This window comes from Pelecanus crispus, chromosome 2 (genome assembly GCF_030463565.1).
Source record: "Pelecanus crispus isolate bPelCri1 chromosome 2, bPelCri1.pri, whole genome shotgun sequence".
Taxonomy (NCBI): Eukaryota; Metazoa; Chordata; class Aves; order Pelecaniformes; family Pelecanidae; genus Pelecanus; species Pelecanus crispus.
The window spans coordinates 69,348,597-69,363,792 of record NC_134644.1 but is presented as its reverse complement, the minus strand read 5'-3'; the positions used below and the strand labels follow the sequence as shown (position 1 = coordinate 69,363,792).

Sequence of the window (15,196 nt, the reverse complement as noted above, 5' to 3'; positions counted from 1 at the left end):
CTTCTGTCTCCTCCCGTGCATCTTTCTTGTTTTCTGCTTACTTAATTCTGCACCGTGGTAAGGCTGCCTACATCACTTTATGCCAGTTATTGCCTCCAGCTTTTGCTATAACTTTAAACAACCTTTTCTGATCATTTTGATAGCAAGGTTTTAATAGGAAACTAAAATTCTCAGAATCATACCCTCCCAGTTCCTCATATTAGCCACAAAATAACTCGTGGAGGAATATATAATGTGGAAACATCACTCCAGGAGAAATACAAACTTCAGACTCAGGCACAAGCTAGTGGGAGTTTGTTTGGTTTCAGACCAGAGGATCAGCTATCAAATACAAGGTCATTTTAGTGCCTGTGCCCTGCTTAAAAGTGTACACTGAAAGAAAAAGTGAAGAAAAACCTACCCTCTTCAGCCAAAGGCAAGAATATAAAGGAGTCTGATGTCTAAACAAATAAAACCAGCAATGTGATGGGTGTTTGTTATTTCTCTGAATGCTTTCACTTATGCTACAGCTAGTTATTCAGTAATACATACTGTGAACAGAAAAGTACAATTTGCCAGGGTACAAAATAACATGGAAAGAAGCCAGTTATTAGAATAACGATAGCAAAAGTGAAATATAAGCTGAGAAAAGCTTACCTCAAGTTAATGAACTGGCATATACATGAGTTAAAAACAAAACACAAAAAATCTATATCAAAATCACTGGCAGAGCTTCAGCTCTATTGTAATGCTCTAATCATGAAAACAATAGCACATCAATTTGTAGTGCTCAGGAGAATAGTCGTATCTCTGTCTTGCAGTGGAGCAACAGGGGCTTTTTTTCTGTTTTCTGACACCCTGTTAAGGTCTTGCTGTTTTACTGGGTGCTTTGTTCAGCAACCGTGTATGGTATAGCTCAAGGGTCCCAACCCAGTGGGCAAGGTCTAACCTTTGCAGACCGTGAATGGCATCTCAGGACAGATTCCCTAGCTGTGGCATGATTTCAGCAGCTGAAATCTGCTTTTGGCTCTTATTTAATTAGCCAGTGTTTTCCTTTGTGACTCAAGACAACTAAAACAAGGCAATTCATTTGAATCATTTGACTGAAACTTTACATTTTAACATTCTCCATAAAAATCAATGCTAAGAAATCTGTATCAATATCTCATGCCTCTGAAGACTTAACCCCAGCAGCAGTCAGGAGGTTTGACTGGCAACCACCTCCTCAGAAACTACAGAAGAATGCTTAATGCTCTGGCAGGCAGAATCCCATTGCTATCACAAAAACAGAAGCCTGAAGAGCAGATGACTCTGAGGTATTGGCATAACAATCTTTCAATTCCATATTATTTTAGTATAGTGTTGCTAGGATCTGGGTTTTGTTTTCATTTGAATAGTCATTATAATGATTTGAAGTAGACTTTAAATCTTGAAGGATTTTTCTCTAAAAAAATGAGCAATGTCTCTACATTTTACAAGATAGGTTCCTCCAGAGGAGATTGCACTTGAAGTGGAAACTGAGAAGAGTAGTCTCACTGGACTACAGGCAGAGCCAAAGATTTCTAGGTATTTTTGCAATGCATTATCCTCAAAAGAATATATAGTGGAGGTATATAATTTTAAGACCATGGTAGAATGTTTAGCCCATTTAAAATGCAGCTTATTGACCTTCTTAGAAGAAATATTTAAATGTTTTAACAATGGGAATGAGAAACGCAGACTAAATGCTGAATCTATTGTAATTCCCAAGTCAAATCTGCAAAATTGTATGCATTTCAGGTTTTGAAAGGCTTTTTTTCTAAGTTAAAGTTCTGAATCCAACAGCCTGTGTTCAGGGTACTGAATTGGTAAATTAAACTGTCTATTGACATTTTTTTGGGCAAAAATGGAAGATAAATTGATTTTCTTAGATGCTGGTATTCTGTAAGATTGAACATCCCCAAAGAGATTTCAAATGGAGCCTGTTGTCTTACTAATTTGCACACCATGCTTTTTTCTTTTTTTTTTTTTTTTTTTCTTGATTAAAACCTTAGTAAGGAACTGCTCAAACCTTGGGAGTTGCTAGGCATAACTGTAGGCCAGCATGTGCCAAATATGCCACAGCACGAAGTCTTTAGTTGTCATCCAGCATACTGTGTGTAAGCAATTGGCAAGCCTCTTCTCCCCCTACCTCCCAGGACTTTTGTTATTGAATTGCTACATAGTGTATCTTAGCCTAATTGAACTCATTACTTAAGGGACTACTCTGTCTACACAAGTATTCAGGAAATATTATTCCTGAATAACCACGTGTATGTTCTTATGCTGGAACAAGAATGGGCTAGATAACTTACCTAGATAAAACAGGTCCTAAATATAAACAGGTCCTGAATAAACAGGTCCTAAAAGATGTTCTGTCAGCTTCACTGAATCTAGAGAAACCCTTCAGAAAACCTACAAGGAGAAATTATCTTTTCACACAGGAGAGTTGGTGGAAGAAGCCCAGCTTCCAAGGAGCGTGAGATATGAACTATGAAACCACATAGGAGGAGTCAAATTCCTAATGGCAAAAGAGAAAGACACCGAAAGGAGCGGTCTGATAAAGAATTAATTCCAATTACTTCAAAGGTACAGCTACGCAAAGGCATGATGGAAAATTACTCCACCTAAAAGCACATTTCCTTCCTCAGGATAGAAATGTTTGCCCTCGCAAACATTTTTGCCAGTCTTCTTGAACTGACCAGGGCCAGGGCAGGAGGCTGGGGGTTGCCCCGTCAGCCAGCAAGACCTTCCTGGGAAGTTTTGACATGGGCTGAAGGACACACTCCCATGCAAAGCCCAGGCAGGGTTTGGGGGCCAAAGGCCAATCCCAACATTCACTTTGGACACAACTGTCCTTTTTCAAGGGAGTGAAAGGGTTTGAAATGGTATGGATGCAACTTCTGCTGGGCCAGGTGGCCTCCAGAACAGGCCCAGGTCTGTTACATATAGTAGTATAGATACACCCTGATTATAGCACATTTGTTCCACTATGTACTGTGACTTGTAACAGAAAAAGTGCACTGAAAAATTTATGATTTAAGAAAAAAGACAAGTATCTTGCTCTGATGAAAAAGGGATGATGATACAGTCACTATGGCTGTTTGATTTTGCTCATACCAGTGTAAATCAGGAGTGATTCTGTAGAAATTAGAGTAATATCTGTGCTGGGTAAAAGAGATTAGAATGAGGCCTTTTATAGCTGCAATTATCAGGATGTGCTAAGGGTAATTTTCATTGCTGTTTTGGAACCCTATGATAAGAAATACGAAAATATTTCATTTTTTTCTAAGAACATGGAAATGTGCTTGGGATATTCACACACACTTACATTGACTAGAGAATACTTCCAGCATCAGGAGTTCCCGCACCTTAACAACTAAACTTGGCAAATCAGACTAAGCATTTCCTGAGCTGATGAGAAAGTCTAACAAGAAGATGCACCCAGGGGCACACTGCTTGGCTTCCCCCAGAAGCTCTTGTTGACTTCAGAGAAGTGAATCCTTGTGAAAAAAAAATGAAGCTCACGATGATTAGGGAAATCTGTTGTGTTAGTTGTGTAGGAGTATGGTTCTGTTTCTTTATTATGTATATTTCTAAAATCTGGTGCTAGTATCTCAAATTCTTATATTTTCTGTTGTCTTTTATTCTGGTACTGTGCCCGTGTTTGTGCTTAACACTGCTATTGTCATGATATCTGTATTGGTTGCTTTTCATGTGGTATATGAACCTTTTATTTTTCTCCCATTTAGTGCTGGAGATATAAAGACAGAAAGAAAAAGCTACTTATTGTACTCATTTGAGCTTTACTTCTGTCTCAGCATTTTACATGAGTAGTTCCATTGAAATAATAGCAAAGTTTGGTTATTCCTTATTACAATTTGCTTTTTGCATAGAAAACACTAGCAACTAAGTAAATGTAATTTTGATGCACGTTTTTGGGAAAACTAGTATGCTGTTATTTTTTAAAAAAGCATGGAAGACGAAGATCAGCCTGAAAGAGTCTCCAGATATAAAGGAACTAAGAGGGGGACTAATTATACGTATAACAGGCACAAAGTTGAGGCTAATAAACTTGAATGCATCAATATGTGAGTGTGAAGTAATCCCAGCTGGACAAACATTTCAAAATTCTTCTGAGTTTCAGGGTGCTTGATTTTGCTATATTATCCTGTATCTTCTACTCATGGTCCCAACAAGAGAATTTAATTGGAATTAGGTGGACATGTGAGTAGGGACAAAATGACCTGGCCCCAAAAGTAATAAAGAAATTAATCTCAGCATAATATAAGGACAGACGTGTGCATTGGGCAAATCTAACATTACCTTAAAGAAACATGTGAAGAACATGGCCATGTACAGGAAGACAGTGAAACCAAAGAAATTAGCATAGCAGTGCTACTTTGCAGGAGAGAAACAGAAGATACATTATCATAGAAGAAACAGTGGCAAACTGCTTTATGAAGATAGTAGGGGTTAGGGAAGAGGAAAGATGTAGACTACAGAGACTACTAGCCTTATTTAATCTACTTTCTGTGAGGCTGGAATTGCAGCTATTTTAATAGGATGCCTGATAACATATTTTTAAAATTTCCTTTCAATGAGTAATATTGATTGGCATGTGTCATTAATTTACTTAGGGTAAACTGTGGAGCACTGGGCTGCTCAGTGTAAGGGAAAGTACCACAGTCTGGCCCAAACTTGCCAAATGCTGAAACAGATGTCACATTCAATGACATAAGATACATAAGCAACTGTTTGGAGATTTAACTGAATTTTCTTTTAAGCACATTTCCAAAATGCACAAGGAACTTGATTCTGCTACCCATTAGATGCCTTAGCTAATGTCTTAATATAAATCCCACTGTTTTCAGCAAACCTGTTTGGAATGGGATAACGGCAGACTAAAACCTAGGTGAAGGACTAAATTCTAACTGTGAAGTGATCTAGAAAGCTATGTTGGGAAGAGTAATTTAATAGAAAATGGGCAGAAGAAAGAGCAAGTCTCAATCAAGTTTTACCTACAAAACTCTTACCTGAAAAGGTGTGTTCGCCTGTTTGAGGTATCTGTTTATAACTGTTCTTACTAGGAATGCTTAAAAAAGCAAAAACCCAAAACAAACCTCCTGTATCAGGCACATTATTCAGAGTATAAAGTGGTAGAAACCAAACGGAAATGTGCCCACATCTCCTGATGACCACATCCTTTTATGTGCACATTTTATTTGCTGCACACAACAGGTAATGGCATAGGAATTCCAGCATAGGTGTTCACTTATACCCTCCACCACCAGCCTATCTTAAATACATTACTTATGTTAGTATATGTATAGGTCCCATATGAAGTGCACACTGTAGCAGAACAAGTGTTTTGACAAAATTGGCTGAGCCACGAGTGCTAATCGTAACGCAAGAGAGTCAACAACCTACACACATGTTGGCTGGTAGCCAGAATGGGGCAGTGGAGAGATGTCAATAATTCCCAGAGGGAAAAGAAGAGATATTCTTTAGACTAGATTCACCCACCATTAGTCATACCTTTACTCCGTAACATGTCTGAGTGAAATCAGTGAGATTAACATCACTGAGGACACCTTAAACAAAGCTAAAGCAGAAACTTGCCTTATATTCAAATAAATAAAAAAGACAAGAGTATCAATAGAATTAATTGAGCTAATATATTTAGTGCATGAACAGCTGCTAAAGAGGTTGCTTAACATAGTATTGTAAATCAGATAATTCTTACCTGTAAAAAAATATTAAATGTAGTCTGCCAATCTGGGAAACAAATTACTTTGTGTTCAACATCCAAATGATAGCAAGCATTACCTTTGGAATTATTTAATTATTTATTTAAACATACTTATATACAGTAAGTGACTTGTCCTGATATAATAGCTTGTTTCAACATAATCTAAGTAAAATTTTTATGACTTAGTGAAGGTTTTTAACACATTTGAGACTTAGAAACTTTCCTCACAAGCCTTCATAAATATTATCATAGTGAGTCTTTTGTTGTCATAATTTCCAGTTTTTGTGTCTTTACTGAGGGCTAACACCATTTAACAATGTTTTAGTTGCATCTGAAATGGATAACGCTCAAGCAAAATATGCAACACAGTTTGAAACTAATTCTAAGGAGCTAAAGAAATTTAAAACGTACATGTTTATAGGTACATGTATATTATATATTGGTGTATAATAATATATACACACACATTTATTTTAACGTTTAGCTTTAATAGCAAAAAGTACAGTAGAATTCCACTGATAGCAAGATTTGATTCTAGATTATCCATAGAAAATTGGTGCACTTTTTCTGAAAATCAATACAAGCTCAAAACAAAATGTGATACCAGATAATTCTCTGCTGTGGTCTAAAACTGATAATCAATTTGAACACCTAAATAATTGAATTAAACCCTATAGTAATCAAATAGATACTTGATAATGAAATACCTCCATTGGAAAATGTTATTGAATAAAATTTTGTATCAATCCCAAGTAGGTGAGTGTACAACATTCAGGATAAGGCCTCTCAGTCCTGACTGGAGCCCGTAGGTACTACTGGAGTACAAATAATAAATAATAGTACATGTATTGTAAACTCTCTAAAATCAGCCATAATACCAAGCATTTTCCATCTTTGAAACACTGTACAAACATAAAACTATTCCTCACAACACCCCTGTGAGGTAGGTACAAAAGTATTGGCCCATCTTTACTGACGGGGCAACTCATCCCAATACTACAAGGTGCTAGCTGACACTGCAAGGGGGAGTTCACTCCCTGATGCCCAGAGGCCCCAGAAGTATGTAATTGTCAAGCAGAATCAGCAGCTAATTAGCGACTTGCCCACATCCCTAAAATATGTCAGTGGCACAGCCCAAAGCTGTTGGCTTTCACATTTGCCACTTTGTCAGTTGATTAAGACATTCTCCCTTCTGAAAAAATAAAATACTATACATTGGTGCTGCAACATGCACAAACATGTATTTTTCTTTTCATATATGCGCTAATACCTTTAATATCTGCAAAGGGAAGGTATTTCCTTGTGAGTGCCTACCTTGTGTGGCAGAGCCATAGCAAGATTCTCACATTCTTCTACTTTTATGCATAGAAGTTGCAGGTTCTTCTACTCATTTATGTGAAAAAGCCTGATTATTCATATGATGACATTAAATTCTATATTAAAGGGCACAGTCATCTTCTTTTTAGATTTAGCTTTCAGGACCTCCTTTAAAACTGGGATAATCCTGTGGTATGTACTAAAATATATGTATTCTCTTTTCCCTCTTTTTAAAAATAAAGTCCAGAAAGCTTTTGCCTAGACATACTTTTAATATACTATATAGCTAGCCATTGTTTTGATGACATGTAAAGTAAAGCAAGACATCTGAACCTGGAAGCATTCCCTCTTGTACCAGCATAAACCTGGAGTATCTCCACTGAAGCCCATGGAATTTCCAGTGGTGTAAAAGCAGGTGCAGTGAAGTTAGGATGAGGACTTCCATCCTCCTGACCATCTGTGGCTGCCCTATACCAGCAACACTAACAAACTTCATGCCTTCATCTGGAGGAAAGAGTGTGAATGGCACGTTTGTTAGCAAATCCTGTGAGCTACGCACATACCTGATCACATCACTGATGACTTCATCATTCGTTATGCTAGTGTTACACATAGATGTAAAAAACAGGCAGCTCTTTTGACTTCTGCAGAATTAGAGAAAAAGGGAAAAAATAAAACACAGTATCTTCCAAACGACAGAGTACATGCAGAGAAGTAAAGTAAAGGCAACACAAATGCAGCACAAATGCAGCTTTAGAAAAACAAAGTATTCACCAAGATAGAAAGGGCAAAACAGGTAAAGCAACAGAAAATATATTGAGGGCTAATATACACAAAAGGAAAAAAAAAGCTCAAAAAAGTAGTTATGTCAATTATTTATCATAAATGCTCTCTTTCTAATAACTCATGGAAAAAATATGAGTGAAGAATTTGAAAGCCTTGCTGGAATTTTCATGTTGTAAAATAACCCTCCCCTCAAAAAATCATAACCAGCAATTTTTCTGATTATATAGGGTTCCTACGTGGCTCTATTTTTAAACATCTGTAATTCAGCAGACTTCAACCATTTGTATCTGTGCAGCACATTTTATTATTGAATGTCTTCCTATAATAAAAAAAGTTAACACATACATATTTTAAAATAGATACCATTCTGCTTTCATCCTTTTTTTTGGGGAGGAGGGGAAGGCAGGTAATTTTCCTCTTGTGTTTTGAACAGAACCGTAACTATCAGTGCTCCTTTTCTTTCCTTCTCTTTTGCGTATCATGGTCTCTCTCAGCAAGGCTCAGGGATGTGCGTGCAGGAGCACAAGCACAAACCTATTGTTGTTGTTGAGTCACCAGAGGAAACTTGTACCTTCTTTGGGTAGGTCTTATAAAACAGAGTATCTTCATAACAAGGCCACTGAAAGATGATTAATACAGCTTTTTCTCTTTTATTTATCTTTTGTCCGTTTTAAATGCAGCAGGCATTCATCACCGGATTGTAACAGCTTGAAGGTTTCTCAAACATACAGCTTTTTTGCAGGAGATAGTTAATCACATGCCTAACCTTAAGAATGCAAATATTTTCATTTAAATCAACATGAAAAAATAATCTGGTTAAAGTTAGACATGCTTTGATAAATTAGGGTCTTGAAAAAAAAAAAGAAACAAAGCCATGGGTTTAAACATACAGGTTATGTCATTTGGAATGAACGGATGCGAGTTACCAAATTTTTTTCTTTTTTTTTTATTTTAGAATTTGAACTCCTCCTGATAAAATTGTTCCCAATTTTTATCATGCAGTGTATTGTAAATATTAGGCAGATGTTTAAACAACATGAAAAGGAGGCTTTTTTGGTAGACAGTAAAAGTTAAGTGTTCAGAAGGCAGTCAATTTGAAACAGTAGTCCTTCCAAAGGCTGTTTTCCCCCCTCCAAAATGTTTGTTTTTTTTTTTTTTTTTGTTCTACTGTCTTGCGAGAAATGCTCTTACAATTTATTTTCACTGGAAAAGACACTTTAATAATTCTATCCCTTTGCACTGTTAATATATATTAGAATAGCATTTGAATATAAGGTGTCGACCTTATTCTGATTTTCAGATGCGACGATTAGAAGTCATTGACACCAATCTACCACAAGTGACCTTAGTCTCATATCTTGCTCTGTTATTAGAATAATCAAGGAACGCAATTCAGAAATAATATTACATCCTGCATTTTATTCAATTCCATATGACAAAAATAGTAACCTAGACTAAGACATCCATTTCAATCAGTAGATGTGTCAAGCCAACAAGATTTAATAATAAAAAATATTGGATCTAGGTAACAATTCCCAGCTGGTTCAGGGAGGCTCCTAGCCCTACATGGTATCGCAGTATAAAAATAGTGTCTCTCTTCACCATGCAGAGAGGAATGACCTAACCCTGAATACAAAATGGGGTCAGTCTTACTGTACCATCATCAACCATCTTATTTACAACACTTTACATCTTTTTTCTTTTTTTGCTTTTTCATTTTTTCTTCTCTTTTTTTTTCTTTCTTTTTTTTTTTAAGTTATACACATCCTTTAGGGAATAGAGATAACACTACATGGTACCAAATACTAACAAAAAAAAGTCACACCAAAAATGACACAGATAAATAAAAACATTCAATTGCTGAAATACAGCAACATTAAGCCACCTCAGTTTTCTTTTTTTCAATGCTTGGAAACACCCCTACCCACTCACGCACTGTGGCAAAAAAGATGTTATATTGTAGAGGTGTTACAGATATATAATTTTGCTTATATATAGATGTATGTATCTATATATCTCTATCTCATCACTGTAGAAAATGGAGCTGTAGAGTTCATTGTTCATTTCCAATAGAAACAAACAGCTAGTAAGTCTTTGAACCTCTTTTCACTCCATTACATGATGGCAGAAATAGTCCATCCTCTTACAGTAATGGTTTTTGTTGTATAAGAAAGATTGTCCTATTTTTCAGTCTCAACTGAGAAGACCTCACTGTCTGATTCGTTCTTCAGGGGCATAAAACTCCTTACGCTGTTACCCAGCTACCCATAATGTCCCTCAAGCAATTCTGCTGGACAGAAGTTCATAGTGTCAACTCCACCATGCTTGTAATGCACAAAAATGAGGTAGTACACAAAACGTTTACTGTTCAAGTTTTGATTAAGCCCCAGTCTCCTCAGCATCCCCAGCCTAGCTTATGAGTGGAACCATTCCCTTTATTTACTTGGTGTAATTTAAACAATGCAATCAACATAAAATTATTTTTGATTAATCAGAGTACATTGTGCTTTGGAGCAATCTGAGAAGATAATCAGCAAGAGTTGGAAATAAATACAGAATATTTGTATGTTACTACTGCTTATGCTGCCCCAAGTTATTATTTTGTTTCTGTGTTATTAGGCAGTCGACAACTTTCTTGTGGGTATGTGTGAAAGCGACACAACAGATTACAGTAAAATTAAACCTACACAATGTTCTCCTTCCTCTATCCTAGGCTTGTATTAATATCACACTCCTAAGATAAATGTATCAGAATTCTGTCGGGGGTGGTCACGCATTTAAGTGGGCTCTGTAGAAAAGTTAAGTGAATCATTTCCATTTAAGAAATGGCAGGCCCCATATTTCCTAAGGATCTGACAGTTCTCTGCGGCCTTTCTGCTTAGTTAATAGAGATCTCTCGTTGTTTGACCTTAAAACAAAACAAGAAACTGCAACAGGGTTCTCCTCCTTATTCCTTAAGTCAAAGTACTTAAGTCAAAGTACTATTAATAAAATAGTTTACATCTTTGTTCAGTTTCAAATTATAGACAAACCTCCCTAATACAAAATACTAAAAGTGCAATAGTATAAATTAAGAGTTTGCAACCACATTATACAAACATTACCTTTTTATTGTACAGCTTTGATAACATGGAGTATTTACTCACAACTGTTTATAATGTTGTGAATAATTTATGGTGCTAAGGTTTGTCTGTAACTTGTTTTCCAATCATTGAGCTAAAGTCCACACTACATTTTTTTTTCATTTAATAGAACAACTGTCCACATAGCAGCTACAAATATTTAAATAAAAAAAGGTTTGTTACTGACAGGTACTTGCACATGAAAAGCATGCTATCTTTCCCAATAAAACTTCACAATTTTGCCTGCATTGAAATAAACCACTTATTTATAGTAAAACAAAACTTGCTTTAAAAAAAAAAAAAAAATCACATAGCCAGATGTATTTTGCAGTACAAAAGCTTCATTTAAGTTTGGGGCTAGTATATTGTCTGTTACCCGCATAATCTTAACATTATAAATACTACAGACAAGGATACTGTAATAATACACAGCATTGGGGTACTAAATCACTTATTTAAGATTAAGATTCCTAAAAACATAGTCCAAGTTGCTAACTAATTTGAACAAAACCAGCAAATAAGTGTGACAGAGTGCTGTAATGAAGCCCCCCTTTCTCAGGTGACAGTAAGCTTTGTAAGAAGCAAAGTGGATGTAGACTAGCCTCTTTCTGTTTCTAATGCAGTTATCCCATGATTTGTTTGTTTTCTGTTAAATTAAAAGGTTTCAAAGTTCTCAGTAACAGTCAAACTCACTGTTGAAAGAAGTACCATGCAGGTCTTGCAAGACAACTTTTCAGCAGCCACAAAGTTATGTATTTCTGCTATGGGTAAAACTTTAAAGGGAACCTATGCATTTAGGTCAGGAAACTAATGCTTAGCTTCAAAAGCTGTACATGGAACAGGACAAGTGTTGTGTCGAGTAGCAGTCCAACAGTTATTCGGAATGAATGCTTTTAATTTATGCCAATCTCTTTATTATCCTCAATAAATCTGGTGAATGGACGACTGGCTCCCGTTTCAGAACTTGCTTTGTCCAGACCGACAATGGGAGGGCTGCTGCCCGTGCGAGCTTTGTCCATGCCGCCGGTAAGGTTACTTAGAGGCGGGATGGCGCCTCCGCCTAGACTTACTGGGAGCTGGGGAATGCCTCCGTTCTGTATGACAGAAATCTCATTGTTCTTCATAGCAAGTCCGTTAGTGATAGCTGCAGCGTATTGGTTCCAAAAATTGGGGTCAACGTTCATGGCCCGAGCTGCCAAATCCTTCTGGAACATCTCGGAGAACTTGAGCGCGTCGCCACCGAGCAGAGCCATGGGGTTTTCCACAGAGAGGCGGCGGCCGCGGCGTGCAGGGGCATTATTCCACATGTGAGTTCCCATGTGAACCTGCGGAGCAAACGGGGACAAGAAGCACCCCCAAGTTAGATTGTTCTGGTGAGGTGGCTGGCCTGAAACGCTGTTACTTACAGTATCGCTTGCTTTTTAAAAAAATGCCTTTTAATTCACATTGAAAACAAATCAATTCCAGTTAAAACACAGTTCTAAGGCTCAGTCAACCTATACAAAGAAAACCCAGTTCCGTAGTAATTTTTCAATGTGCTTTTGTTTCTTCTCAGTGAAAACAAATGCAGCGCTGCAGTAAAGGGTATATATCCTCTTAGGTTAGACAATTTCACATGCAAGCTGGAAGTCCTCACATGCTGAAGGGCATTACTTTTACTAGGAGATGGGCAGTTTTTTCTGCCCTTCCCCTTTTTACATCTTGTCTATTTTCATAACAATTAATTTCATGTCAGAGGCATCGATTATTTTGCTAAATTTAATATTTTAAAAAAAGACATTTAAAAATGTATTCCCCTAGCTGTGTCCTGATGGTTAACAAGACTGCGGGAATAAGAGGCGTCACTCCTGTAGTAACCCACTGTAAGTCAGCGGGAAATGGCTTTCTAGTCTGCAATGGCTGCAAAGCAGAACAGAAAATGGAAAATTGAGAGTCACCCAAGGAGATGAGCAAGCTCTGCATTTCTGGTTTATAGTGAGGTTATTTTGCACTGATGGGCCACAAGAACTGCCAGAACATGTCCATCAGCTGACTGCGTGTGCCATCATGTCCGTCAGGAGAACTAAAACATGCGTGCACATACACCCGGAACCAGTTTTAAAGTTCACATCATTGCACAGCCACTTTCCAGTGGCTATCTTTCCAGATCCCTATCTTCAACACAATGGAAGCATCATAACCACTATACAGCAAGCATTTCCTTGAAGCTCCTTTCTCTCCTGTCTTTGGGACAAATACTTAGCCCTAAAACCTGCTGAGTTCAAGCACAGTGCCTTAAACCCTCCCCGAGCCTTTACAGTTTTATTTGGCCTCTTACCTTAAGATTCCCCTTTGTGGTAAAAGCTCTACCACAGATTGTGCAACCAAACGGTTTTTCACCGGTATGGGTGCGCTCGTGTATCTGCAGTGCACTTGCTGAGGAGAAGGTCTTCCCGCACGACTGACAGTTGTGCTGCTTGGGAGTCCGGCGAGGGGGGGGTGCCAGCATAGGGGTGATCCCCGGACTCATCACTGTCTGTGGTGCAGCAGGAACCTGGATTCCAGCTGGAAGCGAGGGAACCTCACCCAAAGAGATCGGCTTGCTGTGACCATTCACTTCCATTTTGATCATGGTAGGCGCTGTACTGGTGACCAGGCTAGGAGTACTTTGGCTGGGACCTAGAGTAAAGTTGGGTTCAAATAACTGAGAAGGCAGCTCTTTTAATTTGTGCGTCAGTAAGTGCTGTTTTAAATTACCCATAGTGGAACACCCACGACTGCAGACTGTACAAACAAATGGACGTTCCTTAGTATGGCTGCGGTAGTGAATTTCCAATGCACTCTTACAAGCAAAAGGCTTGCCACAGATATTACAAACAGTACTTTTAAACTTACCACGTTCTCTGTTCAGGAACAGCAGGCTAAAAGGAGCCTCCTCTTTGATGACCGGTCTTCCTGGGTTGGTGGATGTCAGATCTAATGCACCTCCATTTTCAGTTGCGGGTGGCGGACTGTCTGGCTTTTCTGTCTTTAATTGTATTTCTTGTGGCTCTTCCTGGTTACTGAGACCTGGGGACTTTGATCTGAAACTTTCACTATTGCTATTTACAGGAGACAAAGCTTGCATGGAGGAAGAAGATTCTGACATTGCAGGGCTGCCTGCACTCTGGCTCTCGAGATCACCAACAGCTGATGAGGAGTCATTGCTCAAATGGTCACTTTCCCCTGATCCATTTTCTATGGATTTTAAACTGGTCAGCTGCTGACAGTTCATGACAGAATCAATCATTTTCATTTGATTCTCCAAAGCAGCAATACTGGAGATCACAGAAGGTGGCGAAGAAGGACATGACCCAGAGTAAGAGATAAGGGGTTTGGATGAGTCACTTGCCGTGTCCTTTAGCTCCGAGTCCTCTTCCATAGAATTTTCATCAATGTCATCATCAAAGTTGCTCAGCGTGTCAACGTTCTTCTCATCGTAGGAAAGCTCTGAGTCCATGGCGTCCTGGAAGCCCTCTGGTAGCGGCGTGTTTGGAATTTGCCCGCCCATATGCATACGAATGTGCTGCTGAAGAACAACCGCATTTGTAAATTTCTTCTGACAAATGGGACACGAGTGCTGTACTCTAAGTGGTGGCTTCGCTCGATGAACTCCAAAATGTGTTTTTAGATTGCCTTTCGTAGTAAAGGCACGTCCACAAATTTTGCATTTAAATGGTCTTTCTCCTGTATGCGTTCTGTAATGCATCTTGAGAGCGCTCTGACAACTAAGCACACGGTGACAAATGACGCACTGATTTGGATCTGTCATCTTCTTATCAATGTTCTCCACTAGCTGTTGTAGTTTTGAGGTTTCTGACGTTTGCATAGAGTCTAGCAGACCACCGAATGGAAACTTTGCCTTAAACTGGTCAGACACTGCTGGAAGCACAGGGTTTGGGAGGCTAGTTGCAACGCTGCTGTCCGTAACAGCAGTAGGAATTGAAGATGTGGAAGCTGTGGAAACTTGCCCACTTGCAGAAAGGTCCCCGAGCCGTGTGCTCGCAGGAGGCAGAGTGACAGGTTCTGCCTTGGTCAGAGATGTGCCACTCTGAATGGGCTGTGGGGATTCGGCAGACGCTGGAACACCCGACTCAGAAGCGTTGAGACTCGGGGATAGAGAAGTGCATTCGCTGGAGGCAGGAGAAGGCCTCTGGGGTGACCTGCTCATAGGAGTGATACTTGGAGAATCTCCGTAACTGTT

At 38.6% G+C, this 15,196-nt stretch overlaps 1 protein-coding gene across 1 annotated transcript in view; it reads right to left on the bottom strand.

Annotated features, from left to right (window-relative positions):
* Window positions 1–11,867: 11,867 nt before the first annotated feature.
* Window positions 11,868–15,196, bottom strand: part of SALL3 (spalt like transcription factor 3) — a 19,743-nt gene continuing 16,414 nt past the window's right edge. The window contains exons 2-4 of the mRNA XM_075705598.1: window positions 13,849–15,196; window positions 13,292–13,632; window positions 11,868–12,299 (exon numbers count right to left, since the gene is read on the bottom strand). The exon at window positions 13,849–15,196 is cut by the window's right edge and continues 1,589 nt beyond it. Of these exons, the coding sequence (XP_075561713.1) occupies window positions 11,868–12,299; window positions 13,292–13,632; window positions 13,849–15,196 (2,121 nt within the window). The remainder of the gene's footprint in view (window positions 12,300–13,291; window positions 13,633–13,848) is intronic.